The sequence below is a fragment of the Leptodactylus fuscus genome, chromosome 7 (genome assembly GCF_031893055.1).
Source record: "Leptodactylus fuscus isolate aLepFus1 chromosome 7, aLepFus1.hap2, whole genome shotgun sequence".
NCBI classification, from domain to species: domain Eukaryota; kingdom Metazoa; phylum Chordata; class Amphibia; order Anura; family Leptodactylidae; genus Leptodactylus; species Leptodactylus fuscus.
Genome location: NC_134271.1, coordinates 104,884,933 through 104,903,022, shown reverse-complemented (window position 1 = coordinate 104,903,022; position 18,090 = coordinate 104,884,933). Strand labels below are relative to the sequence as shown.

The following is an 18,090-nucleotide window of genomic DNA, read 5'->3' as shown; positions in this document are numbered from 1 at the left end:
ATGGCCTCAATGTAACACAGTGCAACTTCTTTGAAACGACCACCCAAAGTTGCATTGAAAAGTGGTCTTCTAGAGGGGTATTCTTCCTAATAAAGAAGGTGGACAATATATGCATAATGCATAATCTATGACAGAACCAAATCTGTCCCAGAATATAGCTGGGATAAAAGAGTGGCCTTCAGAATGGGGTTGAACTTTTACTGTACTAACTTCCTGCAATGCCCAAACGGAGCTTCAACCAGAGAGAGCAAGAGGTGGGCAGTGAACAGCTGGGCTTATTCTATAAGCGATCATCCATATGGGACAACTCGTTTAATATATAGTTATGTAGACCTTACACTAACCAAAAGTACAATAAATATGTTAACAATTATTTTTCTTACTAATTCAGAAAATTCAGAAGCACATTGATGAGAATGAGTCCAGACTGAGCCAGATAATGGTGGTGGGTAAAAAGCTACAAAGCACAGTGGCCTGTTCAGAACTGGATGGACAGATGAAAAAGCTGGAACAGCAGTGGTCACAGCTAACCAAGAAAGTCAACCATGAACAGCACAGACTGGAGTCTCTCATTAGCCATTTGGCAAGGTCAGGATTCTAAGTAACTGTCTTTTTTTATACTTTGTGGAAATTTCTGATTTCAAATGCTTGAAAATTGCACAATTGGCTTTTATATCTTTGGAAAAAAAACATCATTTCCAGAACAAATTCTTGGAAATATTTCTAGAAAATCTAATTCTATTTTTTTTTGCAATAATACGAAAGTGCCAAGGAAGGAGATGTAAAGCGCCATAATAATGTTCTACTACTTTGTTAAGGTATAAAGCTTTCACTACATTCCCTTTTTGATTTAGCCGTATTTTCTAAATGTCTAGGTGGCCATTGAGTTTCCTTTCAGGTTATGTTAAGTATTTTATGTCATAAAAGATACATGACATTTCTTTGGTTTTAGAAGAATAAATGGAGTCTGGGATTCGTAAATACCTGCAATAGGAACATTTGGCAAAACAAAGGCTGCAGCAAAGAAATGGCTGCGTTCTGAGCAAGAGTCATTGAAAAAGGCACAGCGCCTTCCTCCTGTAGAAGCCCGCTAGATAATGATATTACAATGTGTAATGGCTCCGAGAGCATACTTCAGGAGACAGGGTTATTTGTGGGCTTGTTTATACGCAGAGATTATTTGCTAACAGTATTACTTGGTTTTTTTCTGCTTCCTCCTTCAGTTATAACAAGGACTCTTCTGAACTATCGACATGGCTGGAATCTGCCCGGCAGAGGCTGAGCAGTAGTCGGATACAGTCTCTGGATGCTTCTCAGAAGCTGAACACCATCAAAAACAACCTGAACACCTTTTTTGTAAGGCAACCAAAGTCGCATAACAATCCAATTTTTGTTTTTTTAAGGGCGCTTGTCTCTGTCAATGTATATCTTTTTTCATACAATAGCAGATAAATGTTAGTTTGGTGGGGGTGCGACCAATGCGATCAAACTCATTTGTCTGTATCTGCATCTTCCAATGATGTGTAGGTATGTGGGCAAGGCAAGGATGGCCATCACCCCATAAAGTCCTCCCTACTGAATCCATACATTGGGTATGGAATAGGGATTTTTATTAATAGAGAGAAAATCCCGTTTTTGCTACTAGTGATGTCCAGTTTTCCCTTTGGCCATTATGGTGGTTTGATTAAAATTGGCCTTGTGCAATGTGTCCAATACAGAGGCTCTATGAAGAAAGGTATTATGACCTTTAAAACCTGCACATTACCCAATCCCAGTATTTTAAAGGGAATTCATTTTGTCTTCCCTTCTAGTTAAAAACAATAATATTGGAGGGAAAAAAAAACCTAAAGGACATTTTACATAGGTGGATGATTTTGCAAACTAATTCTTTCTCTGTCCTGCGAGAAACATGTCAGTGATTAAACTGATAAAAGAGCAAACATGTATTTGCCAACTTGTTGCATGGTTTACATAGTCAGAAAAATGCAAAATCTATCAGGATGCGCCATCACATTATTGATCATATGCTACCATACTCATCATAGGTGTCAATAGCTGTTCTGTTATCACAGATTGGCTCTTGTTACCAGGCTGGAAATCTGCCAATGGAAAAGTACCCTGTTCTGTCTTGTTGGTAGAAGTAGTAGAGGAGGAGTAGTAGTAGTAGTAGTAGTAGTAGTAGTAGTAGTAGTAAACTTATCCCAGTGCATTGTGTGATAACTAGGCTTATCTTTAGGGCAAAGATTTACCACACTACCCTAAGACGTTCTACCTTGTTAGTGTCCCTCCTTCATCTGACACTTAAGGCACATACACCAGTGCCCTTCCCTTATAGCTACTACTCCTGGGAGGTTGAACTTTGGTATGGTACCTTGGCTCCACTTTGTAATACTGTCATATCTACCACTAGTCCAACCGTCATCACCATACATATCTACAAGCAGTCCACCCCCTACATGCACCTTCACATCCGAACCTGAAGAATTCATTGGTTAACTCTCCAGCGGTTTCCAGGACATTGCCAGTAAATGGTCTACACTTTATTCTCACTCAGCACTCAGAACATCCAATACAAATATTGCAGCGGGATTGCATGACAAAGATCAACAAAGTGATATTTCTGTTGGGTCTTTCCTGACATGATTTACTAAATCTCCTTATATCCTAAACCAAACTCTTATATTCTAAATGTTCTAGTGCCAAAAACACTTGACACTACAGAGAAATGAAAAATAATACAAGAATAGCTGAAATAATTCAGTTTTCTGTCGAAGATAGGGCACAGATTTCCAAGAATGAACCCAACCACAACCACATGTTAATGGGATAGAAGTCTCACCATAAGACATTTTTAGAGGATTGGAAGCCGCAGAGAAGTAGTAATTATGGGAATTAATGGAAAGAGTGAATAGCTACTAAGTCATGCATTGTACTGGAAAATTGAAAAGTTCTAAGATAAATATATAAATATGTTGGATGTCCTGTATGAACTCCAATATGTGTAGAAGAACATTTGTTGACCCAGTGTTGCCTTCTACTCTTTCTGCCATCACACACAGACCCATTCTCTCCAACATGAGAGGACAGGTCATTACCATCCTAAAGATCCACATTTCATTCTCCAAAAATACGGTCACTCCTAGTGGACTTATTTACTAATGTTCGGATTCAGTTCAGTCAGTGACCTAACTTGTCTCCACCTTCTTTCTCACAAAACATTGCCCCATTATTTGCAGCCTCCAATATAGTGGAAAACTCACTAAAAACCGGAAAATCTAATGATAGAGCCCCTTTAATATAATCAAATAGGAGAAGGTCACTGCTTCCAACCAAATCAACACACTCACCTTCCACTGCTAACATCATCGAATAAAGGTATTTAGACATGGGCACTATGCAGCAGAGGCTTTTATAACAGGTTTTGAGCATCCTAGAAAAAAACTAAAGATAGAATTGGTATAATAGAGAATTGATATAATAGATTAAACAGACTTTTTCTGTTAACATTCGCACAATACAATCTATGAATCGTATTTTATTATGCGTTTACAGGAATTTACAAATGATGTGGACCAGAAATCTTCTTTAAAGACCTCAGTAGTGAATGCTGGTAACCAGCTGCTCCGACTGAAGGAATCTGATACGTCAGCTCTAAAACTCAGCTTGACAAAGTTTGAGGAAGGTTGGACAGACCTTATAGGATCATTGCCAGCTACTCAAGAGAAGCTACAACAAGTAAGGAGCTTTTCATATATTAAGATCCATCCAGGTGAACTGTTTTCATATATTGACCTAGGGGATTGTTCTTAGGCAAATTGCTTTTCACTAGAGATGAGCGAACAGTGTTCTATCGAACTCATGTTCGATCGGATATTAGGCTGTTCGGCATGTTCGAATCGAATCGAACACCGCGTGGTAAAGTGCGCCATTACTCGATTCCCCTCCCACCTTCCCTGGCGCCTTTTTTGCTCCAATAACAGCGCAGGGTAGGTGGGACAGGAACTACGACACCGGTGACGTTGAGAAAAGTAGGCAAAACCCATTGGCTGCCGAAAACATGTGACCTCTAATTTAAAAGAACAGCGCCGCCCAGGTTCGCGTCATTCTGAGCTTGCAATTCACCGAGGACGGAGGTTTCCGTCCAGCTAGCTAGGGCTTAGATTCTGGGTAGGCAGGGACAGGCTAGGATAGGAAGGAGAAGACAACCACAACAGCTCTTGTAAGAGCTAAATTCCAGGGAGAAGCTTGTCAGTGTAACGTGGCACTGACGGGCTCAATCGCCGCAACCCAGCTTTCCCAGGATCCTGAATGGAATACACTGTCAGTGTATTCCCGTATACCCGATATATACCCCGATACCCGTTCCAACGGTGTGCCCCCCCACCTTCACCCCAGAAATACCCTGCAAGTCCCCTAGCAATAGAATTGGGGCTATATACACCCACAATTTTTACTACTGGTATACAGTGCCATTGTCTGACTGGGAATTCAAAGAATATATTGGGAATACAAATACCCTCATTTCTTGCTACTGCCATATAGTGCCAGTGTCTGACTGGGAATTCAAAGAATATATTGGGGTTACGTGCACCCACAATTTTTACTACTGGTATACAGTGCCATTGTCTGACTGGGAATTCAAAGAATATATTGGGAATACAAATACCCTCATTTCTTGCTACTGCCATATAGTGCCAGTTTCTGACTGGTAATTCAAAGAATATATTGGGGTTACGTGCACCCACAATTTTTACTACTGGTATACAGTGCCATTGTCTGACTGGGAATTCAAAGAATATATTGGGAATACAAATACCCTCATTTCTTGCTACTGCCATATAGTGCCAGTGTCTGACTGGGAATTCAAAGAATATATTGGGGTTACGTGCACCCACAATTTTTACTACTGGTATACAGTGCCATTGTCTGACTGGGAATTCAAAGAATATATTGGGAATACAAATACCCTCATTTCTTGCTACTGCCATATAGTGCCAGTTTCTGACTGGGAATTCAAAGAATATATTGGGGTTACGTGCACCCACAATTTTTACTACTGGTATACAGTGCTATTGTCTGACTGGGAATTCAAAGAATATATTGGGAATACAAATACCCTCATTTCTTGCTACTGCCATATAGTGCCAGTGTCTGACTGGGAATTCAAAGAATATATTGGGGTTACGTGCACCCACAATTTTTACTACTGGTATACAGTGCCATTGTCTGACTGGGAATTCAAAGAATATATTGGGGTTATAAATACCCTCATTTCTTGCTACTGCCATATAGTGCCAGTTTCTGACTGGTAATTCAAAGAATATATTGTGGTTACGTGCACCCACAATTTTTACTACTGGTATACAGTGCCATTGTCTGACTGGGAATTCAAAGAATATATTGGGAATACAAATACCCTCATTTCTTGCTACTGCCATATAGTGCCAGTGTCTGACTGGGAATTCAAAGAATATATTGGGGTTACGTGCACCCACAATTTTTACTACTGGTATACAGTGCCATTGTCTGACTGGGAATTCAAAGAATATATTGGGAATACAAATACCCTCATTTCTTGCTACTGCCATATAGTGCCAGTTTCTGACTGGTAATTCAAAGAATATATTGGGGTTACGTGCACCCACAATTTTTACTACTGGTATACAGTGCCATTGTCTGACTGGGAATTCAAAGAATATATTGGGAATACAAATACCCTCATTTCTTGCTACTGCCATATAGTGCCAGTTTCTGACTGGTAATTCAAAGAATATATTGGGGTTACGTGCACCCACAATTTTTACTACTGGTATACAGTGCCATTGTCTGACTGGGAATTCAAAGAATATATTGGGAATACAAATACCCTCATTTCTTGCTACTGCCATATAGTGCCAGTGTCTGACTGGGAATTCAAAGAATATATTGGGGTTACGTGCACCCACAATTTTTACTACTGGTATACAGTGCCATTGTCTGACTGGGAATTCAAAGAATATATTGGGAATACAAATACCCTCATTTCTTGCTACTGCCATATAGTGCCAGTGTCTGACTGGGAATTCAAAGAATATATTGGGGTTACGTGCACCCACAATTTTTACTACTGGTATACAGTGCCATTGTCTGACTGGGAATTCAAAGAATATATTGGGGTTATAAATACCCTCATTTCTTGCTACTGCCATATAGTGCCAGTTTCTGACTGGTAATTCAAAGAATATATTGTGGTTACGTGCACCCACAATTTTTACTACTGGTATACAGTGCCATTGTCTGACTGGGAATTCAAAGAATATATTGGGAATACAAATACCCTCATTTCTTGCTACTGCCATATAGTGCCAGTGTCTGACTGGGAATTCAAAGAATATATTGGGGTTACGTGCACCCACAATTTTTACTACTGGTATACAGTGCCATTGTCTGACTGGGAATTCAAAGAATATATTGGGAATACAAATACCCTCATTTCTTGCTACTGCCATATAGTGCCAGTTTCTGACTGGTAATTCAAAGAATATATTGGGGTTACGTGCACCCACAATTTTTACTACTGGTATACAGTGCCATTGTCTGACTGGGAATTCAAAGAATATATTGGGAATACAAATACCCTCATTTCTTGCTACTGCCATATAGTGCCAGTTTCTGACTGGTAATTCAAAGAATATATTGGGGTTACGTGCACCCACAATTTTTACTACTGGTATACAGTGCCATTGTCTGACTGGGAATTCAAAGAATATATTGGGAATACAAATACCCTCATTTCTTGCTACTGCCATATAGTGCCAGTGTCTGACTGGGAATTCAAAGAATATATTGGGGTTACGTGCACCCACAATTTTTACTACTGGTATACAGTGCCATTGTCTGACTGGGAATTCAAAGAATATATTGGGAATACAAATACCCTCATTTCTTGCTACTGCCATATAGTGCCAGTGTCTGACTGGGAATTCAAAGAATATATTGGGGTTACGTGCACCCACAATTTTTACTACTGGTATACAGTGCCATTGTCTGACTGGGAATTCAAAGAATATATTGGGAATACAAATACCCTCATTTCTTGCTACTGCCATATAGTGCCAGTTTCTGACTGGTAATTCAAAGAATATATTGGGGTTACGTGCACCCACAATTTTTACTACTGGTATACAGTGCCAATTTCTAACTAGGAATTCAAAATGCGCAAGGCTCCCGGAAAGGGACGTGGACGAGGCCGTGGGCGAGGTCGGGGGAATGGTTCTGGGGAGCAAGGTAGCAGTGAAGCCACAGGGCGTCCCGTGCCTACTCCTGTGGGGCAGCAAGCATTGCGCCACTCCACAGTGCCAGGGTTGCTTGCCACATTAACTAAACTGCAGGGTACAAACCTTAGTAGGCCCGAGAACCAGGAACAGGTCTTGCAATGGCTGTCAGAGAACGCTTACAGCACATTGTCCAGCAGCCAGTCAGACTCTGCCTCCTCTCCTCCTATTACCCAACAGTCTTGTCTTCCTTCCTCCCAAAATTCCGAAGCTTTACAGAACAATAACCCAAACTGTCCCTGCTCCCCAGAGCTGTTCTCCGCTCCTTTCATTGTCCCTCAACCTGCCTCTCCACGTCACGATTCCACGAACCTAACAGAGGAGCATCTGTGTCCAGATGCTCAAACACTAGAGTCTCCTCCATCTCCGTTCGATTTGGTGGTGGATGACCAGCAACCCACCCTCATCGACGATGATGTGACGCAGTTGCCGTCAGGGCATCCAGTTGACCGGCGCATTGTGCGGGAGGAGGAGATGAGACAGGAGTTGGAAGAGGAAGTGGTGGATGATGAGGACACTGACCCGACCTGGACAGGGGGGATGTCAAGCGGGGAAAGTAGTGTGGATGTTGAGGCAGGTGCAGCACCAAAAAGGGTAGCTAGAGGCAGAGGCAGAGGTCAGCAGCTTAGGCGAAGCCAGGCCACACCCGGAATCTCCCAAGATGTTCCAGTTCGTACCCAGCCCCGAAAAACTCCCACCTCGAGGGCACGTTTCTCGAAGGTGTGGAGTTTTTTCAAGGAATGCGCCGAGGACAGATATAGTGTTGTCTGCACAATTTGCCTCTCGAAATTGATTAGGGGCTCTGAGAAGAGCAACCTGTCCACCACTTCAATGCGCCGTCATTTGGAATCCAAGCACTGGAATCAGTGGCAGGCAGCAACGGCAGGACAAAGGCCGCCTGCTGTTCACGCCACTGCCACTGCCTCTGCCACTGCCTCTGCCTCTGCCACTGCCACTGCTGACTGTGCTGGCGATGCACTCCAGAGGACGAGCCAGGACACCACTTCATCTGCCTCCGCCACTTTGTTGACTTCTACCTCATCCTCCCCTGGTCCTGTCTTATCTCCTTCTCCTGCACCATCAAAGGCACCATCAGGCGTTTCTTTACAACAACCCACCATCTCTCAGACATTGGAGCGGCGGCAGAAATACACTGCTAACCACCCACACGCGCAAGCCTTGAACGCCAACATCGCTAAACTGCTGGCCCAGGAGATGTTGGCGTTCCGGCTTGTTGAAACTCCCGCCTTCCTGGACCTGATGGCAACTGCGGCACCTCGCTATGCTGTCCCTAGCCGTCACTACTTCTCCCGGTGTGCCGTCCCCGCCTTGCACCAGCACGTGTCACTCAACATCAGGCGGGCCCTTAGTTCCGCGCTTTGCACAAAGGTCCACTTGACCACCGACGCGTGGACAAGTGCATGCGGACAGGGACGCTACATTTCACTGACGGCACACTGGGTGAATGTAGTTGAGGCTGGGACTGCTTCCCAAACTGGCCCGGTGTACCTCGTCTCCCCGCCTAACATTCCTGGCAGGGACACGAGAAGAACACCCCCCTCCTCCTCCTCCTCTACCGCCTCCTCCTCCGCCACCGCCTCCTCCTCCGCCACCGCCTCCTCCTCCGCTGTTAGATTGACCCCAGCTACGAGTTGGAAACGTTGCAGCACTGGCGTTGGTAGACGTCAGCAGGCTGTGCTGAAGCTGATCAGCTTGGGGGACAGACAGCACACTGCCTCCGAGGTGAGGGATGCCCTCCTCGATGAGACGGCAATATGGTTTGAGCCGCTGCACCTGGGCCCAGGCATGGTCGTTTGTGATAACGGCCGGAACCTGGTAGCAGCTCTGGAGCTTGCCGGACTCCAACATGTTCCATGCCTGGCCCACGTCTTCAACCTAGTGGTGCAACGTTTCCTAAAGAGCTACCCCAATGTTCCAGAGCTACTGGTGAAAGTGCGGCGCATGTGCGCCCACTTTCGCAAGTCGACAGTAGCCGCTGCTAGCTTAAAATCTCTCCAGCAACGCCTGCATGTGCCACAACACCGGCTTTTGTGCGACGTCCCCACACGCTGGAACTCAACGTTTCAGATGTTGAATAGAGTGGTTGAGCAGCAGAGACCTTTGATGGAATACCAGCTACAAAACCCTAGGGTGCCACAAAGTCAGCTGCCTCAGTTTCACATCCATGAGTGGCCATGGATGAGAGACCTTTGTGACATCCTACGGGTCTTTGAGGAGTCCACAAGGAGGGTGAGCTCTGAGGATGCGATGGTGAGCCTTACAATCCCGCTCTTGTGTGTTCTGAGAGAATCCCTGATTGACATCAGGGATAACTCAGATCACACAGAGGAGTTAGGGATAGCATCCGATCCGTCACAGCTGGAGAGTAGGTCCACACATCTGTCCGCTTCACTGCGTTTAATGGAGGAGGAGGAGGAGGAGGAAGAAGAGTTGTCCGATGATGTGATGGTGATACAGGAGGCTTCCGGGCAACTTCGAATCGTCCCATTGTTGCAGCGCGGATGGGTAGACATGGAGGATGAGGAGGAAATGGAGATTGAACTTTCCGGTGGGGCCAGAGGAGTCATGCCAACTAACACTGTGGCAGACATGGCTGAGTTCATGTTGGGGTGCTTTACAACCGACAAGCGTATTGTCAAAATCATGGAGGACAACCAGTACTGGATCTTTGCTATCCTTGACCCCCGGTATAAAAACAACATCTCGTCTTTTATTCCGGTAGAGGGGAGGGCCAATCGCATCAATGCTTGCCACAGGCAATTGGTGCAGAATATGATGGAGATGTTTCCAGCATGTGACGTTGGCGGCAGGGAGGGCAGTTCCTCCAGTAGGCAACCAAGTTCTCACCGGTCCACACAAACGAGGGGCACACTGTCTAAGGTCTGGGACACCTTGATGGCACCCCCTCGCCAAAGTGCCGCCACGGAGGGTCCTAGTGTCACCAGGCGTGAGAAGTATAGGCGCATGTTGCGGGAATACCTTTCCGACCACAGCCCTGTCCTCTCCGACCCCTCTGCGCCCTACACGTATTGGGTGTCGAAGTTGGACCTGTGGCTTGAACTTGCCCTATATGCCTTGGAGGTGCTGTCCTGTCCTGCCGCCAGCGTCCTATCTGAGAGGGTGTTCAGTGCAGCCGGTGGCATCATCACTGACAAGCGCACCCGTCTGTCAGCTGAGAGTGCCGACCGGCTCACTTTGATAAAAATGAACCACCACTGGATAGAGCCTTCATTTTTGTGCCCACCTGTGTAAAGCACCCCAACATGAAACTCCATGTCTGTACTCAACCTCTCCAATTCCTCCGCATCCTCATACTCATCCACCATAAGCGTTGCACAATTCTGCTAATACTAGGCTCCCTCCAACATGATTTCCCCCAACTCTGCTGGTTAGAGGCTCCCTCCACCCTGATTTCCACCAACTCTGCTGGTTAGAAGCTCCCTCCACCCTGCTTTCCCACAACTCTGCTGGTTAGAGGCTCCCTCCACCATGAATTTGCCCAAACTGGGCTGGTTAGAGGCTCCCTCCACCATGAATTGGTCCAAACTGGGGTTTTTAGAGGCTCCCTCCACCATGAATTTGCCAAAACTGGGCTGTTTAGAGGCTCCCTCCACCATGAATTGGTCCAAATTGGGGTTTTTAGAGGCTCCCTCCACCATGAATTTGCCCAAACTGGGCTGGTTAGAGGCTCCCTCCACCATGAATTGGTCCAAACTGGGCTGGTTAGAGGCTCCCTCCACCATGAATTGGTCCAAATTGGGGTTTTTAGAGGCTCCCTCCACCATGAATTGGTCCAAACTGGGCTGTTTAGAGGCTCCCTCCACCATGAATTGGTCCAAACTGGGGTTTTTAGAGGCTCCCTCCACCATGAATTGGTGCAAACTGGGCTGGTTAGAGGCTCCCTCCACCATGAATTGGTCCAAACTGGGTTTTTTAGAGGCTCCCTCCACCATGAATTGGTCCAAACTGGGGTTTTTAGAGGCTCCCTCCACCATGAATTGGTCCAAACTGGGGTTTTTAGAGGCTCCCTCCACCATGAATTGGTCCAAACTGGGGTTTTTAGAGGCTCCCTCCACCATGAATTTGCCCAAACTGGGCTGTTTAGAGGCTCCCTCCACCATGAATTGGTCCAAACTGGGTTTTTTAGAGGCTCCCTCCACCATGAATTGGTCCAAACTGGGGTTTTTAGAGGCTCCCTCCACCATGAATTGGTCCAAACTGGGGTTTTTAGAGGCTCCCTCCACCATGAATTTGCCCAAACTGGGCTGTTTAGAGGCTCCCTCCACCATGAATTTGCCCAAACTGGGCTGTTTAGAGGCTCCCTCCACCATGAATTTGCCCAAACTGGGCTGGTTAGAGGCTCCCTCCACCATGAATTGGTCCAAACTGGGGTTTTTAGAGGCTCCCTCCACCATGAATTGGTCCAAACTTGGCTGTTTAGAGGCTCCCTCCACCATTAATTGGTCCAAACTGGGCTGGTTAGAGGCTCCCTCCACCATGAATTGGTCCAAACTGGGTTTTTTAGAGGCTCCCTCCACCATGAATTGGTCCAAACTGGGGTTTTTAGAGGCTCCCTCCACCATGAATTGGTCCAAACTGGGCTGTTTAGCGGCTCCCTCCACCATTAATTGGTCCAAACTGGGCTGGTTAGAGGCTCCCTCCACCATGAATTTGCCCAAACTGGGCTGTTTAGAGGCTCCCTCCACCATGAATTTGCCCAAACTGGGCTGGTTAGAGGCTCCCTCCACCATGAATTGGTCCAAACTGGGGTTTTTAGAGGCTCCCTCCACCATGAATTGGTCCAAACTTGGCTGTTTAGAGGCTCCCTCCACCATGAATTGGTCCAAACTGGGGTGGTGAGAGGCTTCCTCCACCATTAATTGGTCCAAACTGGGCTGGTTAGAGGCTCCCTCCACCATTAATTGGTCCAAACTGGGCTGGTTAGAGGCTCCCTCCACCATTAATTGGTCCAAACTGGGCTGGTTAGAGGCTCCCTCCACCATTAATTGGTCCAAACTGGGCTGGTTAGAGGCTCCCTCCACCATTAATTGGTCCAAACTGGGCTGGTTAGAGGCTCCCTCCACCATGAATTTGCCCAAACTGGGCTGTTTAGAGGCTCCCTCCACCATGAATTTGCCCAAACTGGGCTGGTTAGAGGCTCCCTCCACCATGAATTGGTCCAAACTGGGTTTTTTAGAGGCTCCCTCCACCATGAATTTGCCCAAACTGGGCTGGTTAGAGGCTCCCTCCACCATGAATTGGTCCAAACTGGGTTTTTTAGAGGCTCCCCCCACCATGAATTTGCCCAAACTGGGCTGGTTAGAGGCTCCCTCCACCATGAATTGGTCCAAACTGGGTTTTTTAGAGGCTCCCTCCACCATGAATTTGCCCAAACTGGGCTGGTTAGAGGCTCCCTCCACCATGAATTGGTCCAAACTGGGTTTTTTAGAGGCTCCCTCCACCATGAATTTGCCCACACTGGGCTGGTTAGAGGCTCCCTCCACCATGAATTGGTCCAAACTGGGGTTTTTAGAGGCTCCCTCCACCATGAATTTGCCCAAACTGGGGTGTTTAGAGGCTCCCTCCACCATGAATTTGCCCAAACTCTGCTGGTTAGAGGCTCAATCCACCCTGATTTTCAAAACAAATGTTGGTGCCAACCTCAACTTACTACAAGGGCCAAATTCACTGCTGGTGACAAGCTCTCCTCACTGCAAGTGCCAAATACACATGTTTCAAGGTGTTTTCCTACTGTCAGAGATGTGGTATTGAGTGTGTAAAGTGTGTAGTTGTTAGGCTGTGATGTTGGGGTAATAGAGGGTCTTTGGTGTGTTAGATGCCCCCAGACATGCTTCCCCTGCTGTCCCAGTGTCATTCCAGAGGTGTTGGCATCATTTCCTGGGGTGTCATAGTGGACTTGGTGACCCTCCAGACACGGATTTGGGTTTCCCCCTTAACGAGTATCTGTTCCCCATAGACTATAATGGGGTTCGAAACCCATTCGAACACACGAACATTGAGCGGCTGTTCGAATCGAATTTCGAACCTCGAACATTTTAGTGTTCGCTCATCTCTACTTTTCACCTTTTTGATTCTTGATATGACATATAAGGTATATTACTGTTTTCTTGTAGACAAGATATAGTATACTCAACAGTCACTTTCTTAGCTCTAGCTACAAAAAGCCTGTGTGTATTCCTGGTCTAAGATGTGTTAATGGGTTTTATAGCAACTTGTGGAGAAACTTCCTTCACTTGAAGCAATCCAAGAATTAATGGACTGGATGAAAGAAGACACCGAGATAGGAGAACTTCAGTCTATACAGCATATGCCAACTACCGCAGCTGACATCAGATGCCTTCTTCAGAGATATAAGGTAAGATGATGAAGCACCAATGTGTAAAGCTAAAAGTTTACTCTATTTCTAATGTATTTCTTGTGGGAAATACTAAGTGAGAATATCCTAGTGCTTGTACTATGGTTTATGCTCGTTGTATCATATATTTAAATGAATTGATCTTTGTAAAACAGAACACAGTGTTGTACCTGCCATAAAGGTGGACTACAAGACTAGTATGAGGCACATGGTGAGATAGGCCTAGCACTTAACTATTTCTGCTTCTCATCATAGTGTTTGCCAGCTCTCTCCGCTAAGGGGAGCTCACTGCTCTCAATTAGCTCCCTCTAGTGGTGGCTATAAGCAGTCAGAGTTTTATCCTTTGACTCTTCAAGTATTTGATCAGGGTGCTTGATTATACAGTATATCATGTAAGCAGCTTTATAACTTTAAAATTTCCCATGCTTGTTTTTTGGCAGGGATTGCGAAGAGAAATGAGCCATAAGCAGTTTATTGTTGATTATGTCAACCAATCATTACTCCAGCTTAGTGTGGGTGATGTTGAAATCAAACGCTATGAGCGGACTGAGCTTGCAGAACTCCTGGGCACCTTGAATCTCCAATGGAACCAAATGCTGGGAAATATCAATGCAAAGGTATTTATAGTGTCTAATATTAAGGTGCAATTTCACCTTTGAATACAATTTTATGCTTGGAATGGAGTGGCAGGTTAGAAATGTTTGCCAGGGTCCAATGATTTCAACAGGACCCACTGGAGATAGCTGAGCAGCATACTTTCACTATCTCCGTTGGTTCCCATTGAAATGATAGGAACAGTACATTTCTGACTCCCCAGTTCTCATGATCGATGGGGATCCCAGAGGTTAAACTTCTAAAATCCAAAAATTATCACCTATCCTAACTGAAATAACCCTTTCTCATCTACTATTACTTTCACATTTCTACTGTCTTCATTGTCTTGGCTATACATTATTTTGCCGTTTCTTCTGATTTACTGACTGTAGAAAGTTTTCTATAGTGATTTGCATCCTGATTTGTATAGTTTTATAACAGGACCTATAAAGTAATCCATGTGGGGAAAAAACTAAATACGGTATTAATGCAGTAGATACACACTGAGTGTTATGTGGATTACAAGCAACAGCTACCAAAATTTATAAAAGCATGTGTAGGTTAAAACATGATGATATTCACAGTCACCTCAAAGTGAGTCAAGTATGTGCCCTGTTAAAGAGGACCTTTCACCGATTTGGGCACAAGCAGTTCTATATACTGCTGGAAAGCTGACAGTGCGCTGAATTCAGCGCACTGTCAGCTTTCCCGATCTTTGCCCCGGGTAAAGCGCCATCGGTCCCGGTACCGTAGCGCTTTAGTGTCAGAAGGGCGTTTCTGACAGTTAGCCAGGGACGTCCTTCAGCCCAGCAGTGCCTATCGCGCTGTGCTCTAAGACTGGGGAGGAACGCCCCCTCCCCTCCTAATAATACTCGTCTATGGACGAGCTGTGTGAGCAGAGGGAGGGGGCGTTCCTCCCCACTCCACAGTACAGCGCGATAGGCGCTGCTGGGCTGAAGGGCGTCCCTGGCTAAGTGTCAGAAACGCCCTTCTGACACTAAAGCGCTACGGTACCGGGACCGATAGCGCTTTACCTGGGGCACAGATCGGGAAAGCCGACAATGCGCTAAATTTAGCGCACAGTCAGCTTTCCAGCAGTATATAGAACTGCCTGTGCCCAAATCGGTGAAAGGTCCTCTTTAAATGGGGTAGCCTTTATGGACAATACTATAGTGTAAGAAAGGTCCCTGGTAAATAAGATTATAAAGAAGGCCCCCAGCAGTCAGCTGTAACTTGTTGGTAAACTCCAGGTGATTAATTTACCTGCAGTGCCCCCCTTGGAAATATAAAGAATTGCACAATTCTTGTTAAAACTGTATAATAAATAGACTTATACTCCAGAGTAAGAGATACTCATTGTAACTACTCTGGCTAGTAAATGAGGGCCCTGAATTTAGGATATCCTATAGGCTATGTGAAACATGTTATCTAACCCAGACAACCTCAGTTGGTTATAGATCCCGGAAGTCACATCTTTAATGACTGAATCAACTACATTGACTCAACTTCCTTACAAAAGTCTGTCTCTTTATGGGAAGTACTCTTCTGCAAGTCACTTTTTATAGAGAGGAGTCCTTAGTCTTTTTCTCTGTTACATTGTAGGCTAAGATATGGTGGACAGATCCTTGGTGTCACTCAGCTGTAATAGCCATTCTAAGTTACTAGGATTTATATTTCTGTATGAAAGACATGGTGAGGACTATAGCACTTTTCTCTTTTCAGATACAACACTTGGAGCAGGCTCTTGAGAGCATATCAGACCAAGAATGTAGGAGTCAGACACTAAGCAATTGGTTTGATGCCCAACAGCAAAGACTGAAAAAATTGCACAGGCCATCAAGTATAACTGCTGCTGAGAGTGTGTTGGCAGAGTGCATGGTAAGTGCTGAAAACAGCTCAAACATATCAAGAGTTTTTCTAGCAAAATTACAAGTGCCTGATGCCGCTTTTGTCTAAGCCTTCTACAACTCCCCAGATGTTTTTGTGTGTTGCTTAAAGTGAACCATCCTATTCATTCCTAGGATTTGATTTTGTCATATTTCTGTCATACACATAAAAACTTTATATTTTCAGTAATCATGGCTGTATTAATTCACATCCCTTGGTAAAATACAGATATTAAAAATGCCATCTGGAGACGATTATAAAGTTTGTCTACTTGTAGCTACGTTTTTCTTTAGACAAACCAAAGATTTAGTATGCTGCCATGTTCAGATTTTTTTACTGTAGATTTCTCACCATGGATTTTGCAATGAATTAACACCAAATTGGGATGAATTTGTTACTTGCAGGTTTGTTATGGATTTGCCATGAAATTTACTTTAATCATTGTGAAGGGTGAAATCCATGATGAAACTCTGAAGCATAAATTTACAGGTGTTCCACCTTTTATTCCCTCTGCTGAAGAGAATCCATAAGTCAAAGCTAAATTCACCATACAGCGGACACCAAGCCATAAAACAAGGCTCAATCCACCATACAGCAGACACCGAAACATATAACAAGGCTCAATCCACCATACAGCAGACACCAAACCATAAAATAAAGCTAAATTCACCATACAGCAGACAGCAAGCCATAAACAAGGCTCAATCCACCATACAGCAGACACCAAAACATATAAACAAGGCTCAATCCACCATTCAGCAGACACCAAACCATAAAACAAGGCTAAATTCACCATACAGTAGACATCAAACTATATAACAAGGCTCAATCCACCATTCAGCAGACACCAAACCATAAAATAAGGCTAAATCCACCATTCAGCAGACACCAAACCGTAAAACAAGGCTAAATTCACCATACAACAGACAACAACTGTACCCCTGCAGATCCCATCCATTTATAATGGGTCCATCATTTTGATGGTAAAAATTGTGGCGCATTCATCTCATTAAACCTGAGGGAAATGCTGATGGAGATAACCCCTTGAATAGAATGCTACATGTGCAGTTGCAAATCCACTAAAATAAATGGGAAGTCTAGGAGCACTCTCACCGTACTATCATAACTATAGACTTTACTGGACTTTTGGGGTCTATTTTTGTGTCAAAGTACAACCCCATATGGAACTGACTTTGGAACCAGTTATTTGTCACCATCTTATTAGTTATATATGCTGTGTGTACAATGAGAAGAGCTGAGGTTACGATGCAGCTAAATGTAGACATGCATATATTCTGTGTAGATGACATGCGGGTTCTCAAAATAAATTCATTTGATGGACCCAAGGAGCCCCTTTCTGACTTTTGGGTCTATGTAAAGGTTAGTTTGGTTCAAAATTCTTTGTGATCTGCAGGCTGTGTAAAAAGTAGAGAGTGTCGGCTCTCAACATTTTGGAACGGATTCTCAGACTGCCGGTTGAACTTGAAGATTATTTTGCTTTGAGTACAGAGCAAACAAGGCAGCAATTGTGTAAAGTGCCGAGGATGGGTATTTTGTTCCTTCAGCAAAACACCGGTTGTTTAGGAAATAAATGTCAGTGAAATGTTATTGTCTACAAACATTTTTTTAAAACCTTTGCTGTAAAAATATTTATACTCCACTATGTACTGTACCTAACTCTGAAGATATTGTTAAAGTGTGCGTAAACTCTTAAGACTGGGCAAAGTGTCCCCGCTATGTCTACCGACACTCCTGATCTCTTGGTCATTCCTCTCCGGTCAACCTCAACATTCACCTTATTACTTAATGTGGTCAAAAATATAAAGATTTTTCCAAACCAACCTCCATCCTCCTCAATCCAGTTTACAAGATACACTATTTACACCAATGGGACAGCAT

The 18,090-nt window shown here is 44.5% G+C and overlaps 1 protein-coding gene across 2 annotated transcripts in view; it reads left to right on the top strand.

The window, feature by feature from the left end:
- The window catches only part of SYNE2 (spectrin repeat containing nuclear envelope protein 2), a 232,528-nt gene that overhangs the window by 164,934 nt on the left and 49,504 nt on the right, over positions 1 to 18,090 (top strand). For both annotated transcript variants that reach the window (XM_075282716.1, XM_075282715.1), the window contains exons 78-83: positions 392 to 588; positions 1,224 to 1,356; positions 3,553 to 3,735; positions 13,564 to 13,710; positions 14,151 to 14,327; positions 16,027 to 16,182. In XM_075282716.1, coding sequence (XP_075138817.1) covers positions 392 to 588; positions 1,224 to 1,356; positions 3,553 to 3,735; positions 13,564 to 13,710; positions 14,151 to 14,327; positions 16,027 to 16,182 — 993 coding nt within the window. The remainder of the gene's footprint in view (positions 1 to 391; positions 589 to 1,223; positions 1,357 to 3,552; positions 3,736 to 13,563; positions 13,711 to 14,150; positions 14,328 to 16,026; positions 16,183 to 18,090) is intronic.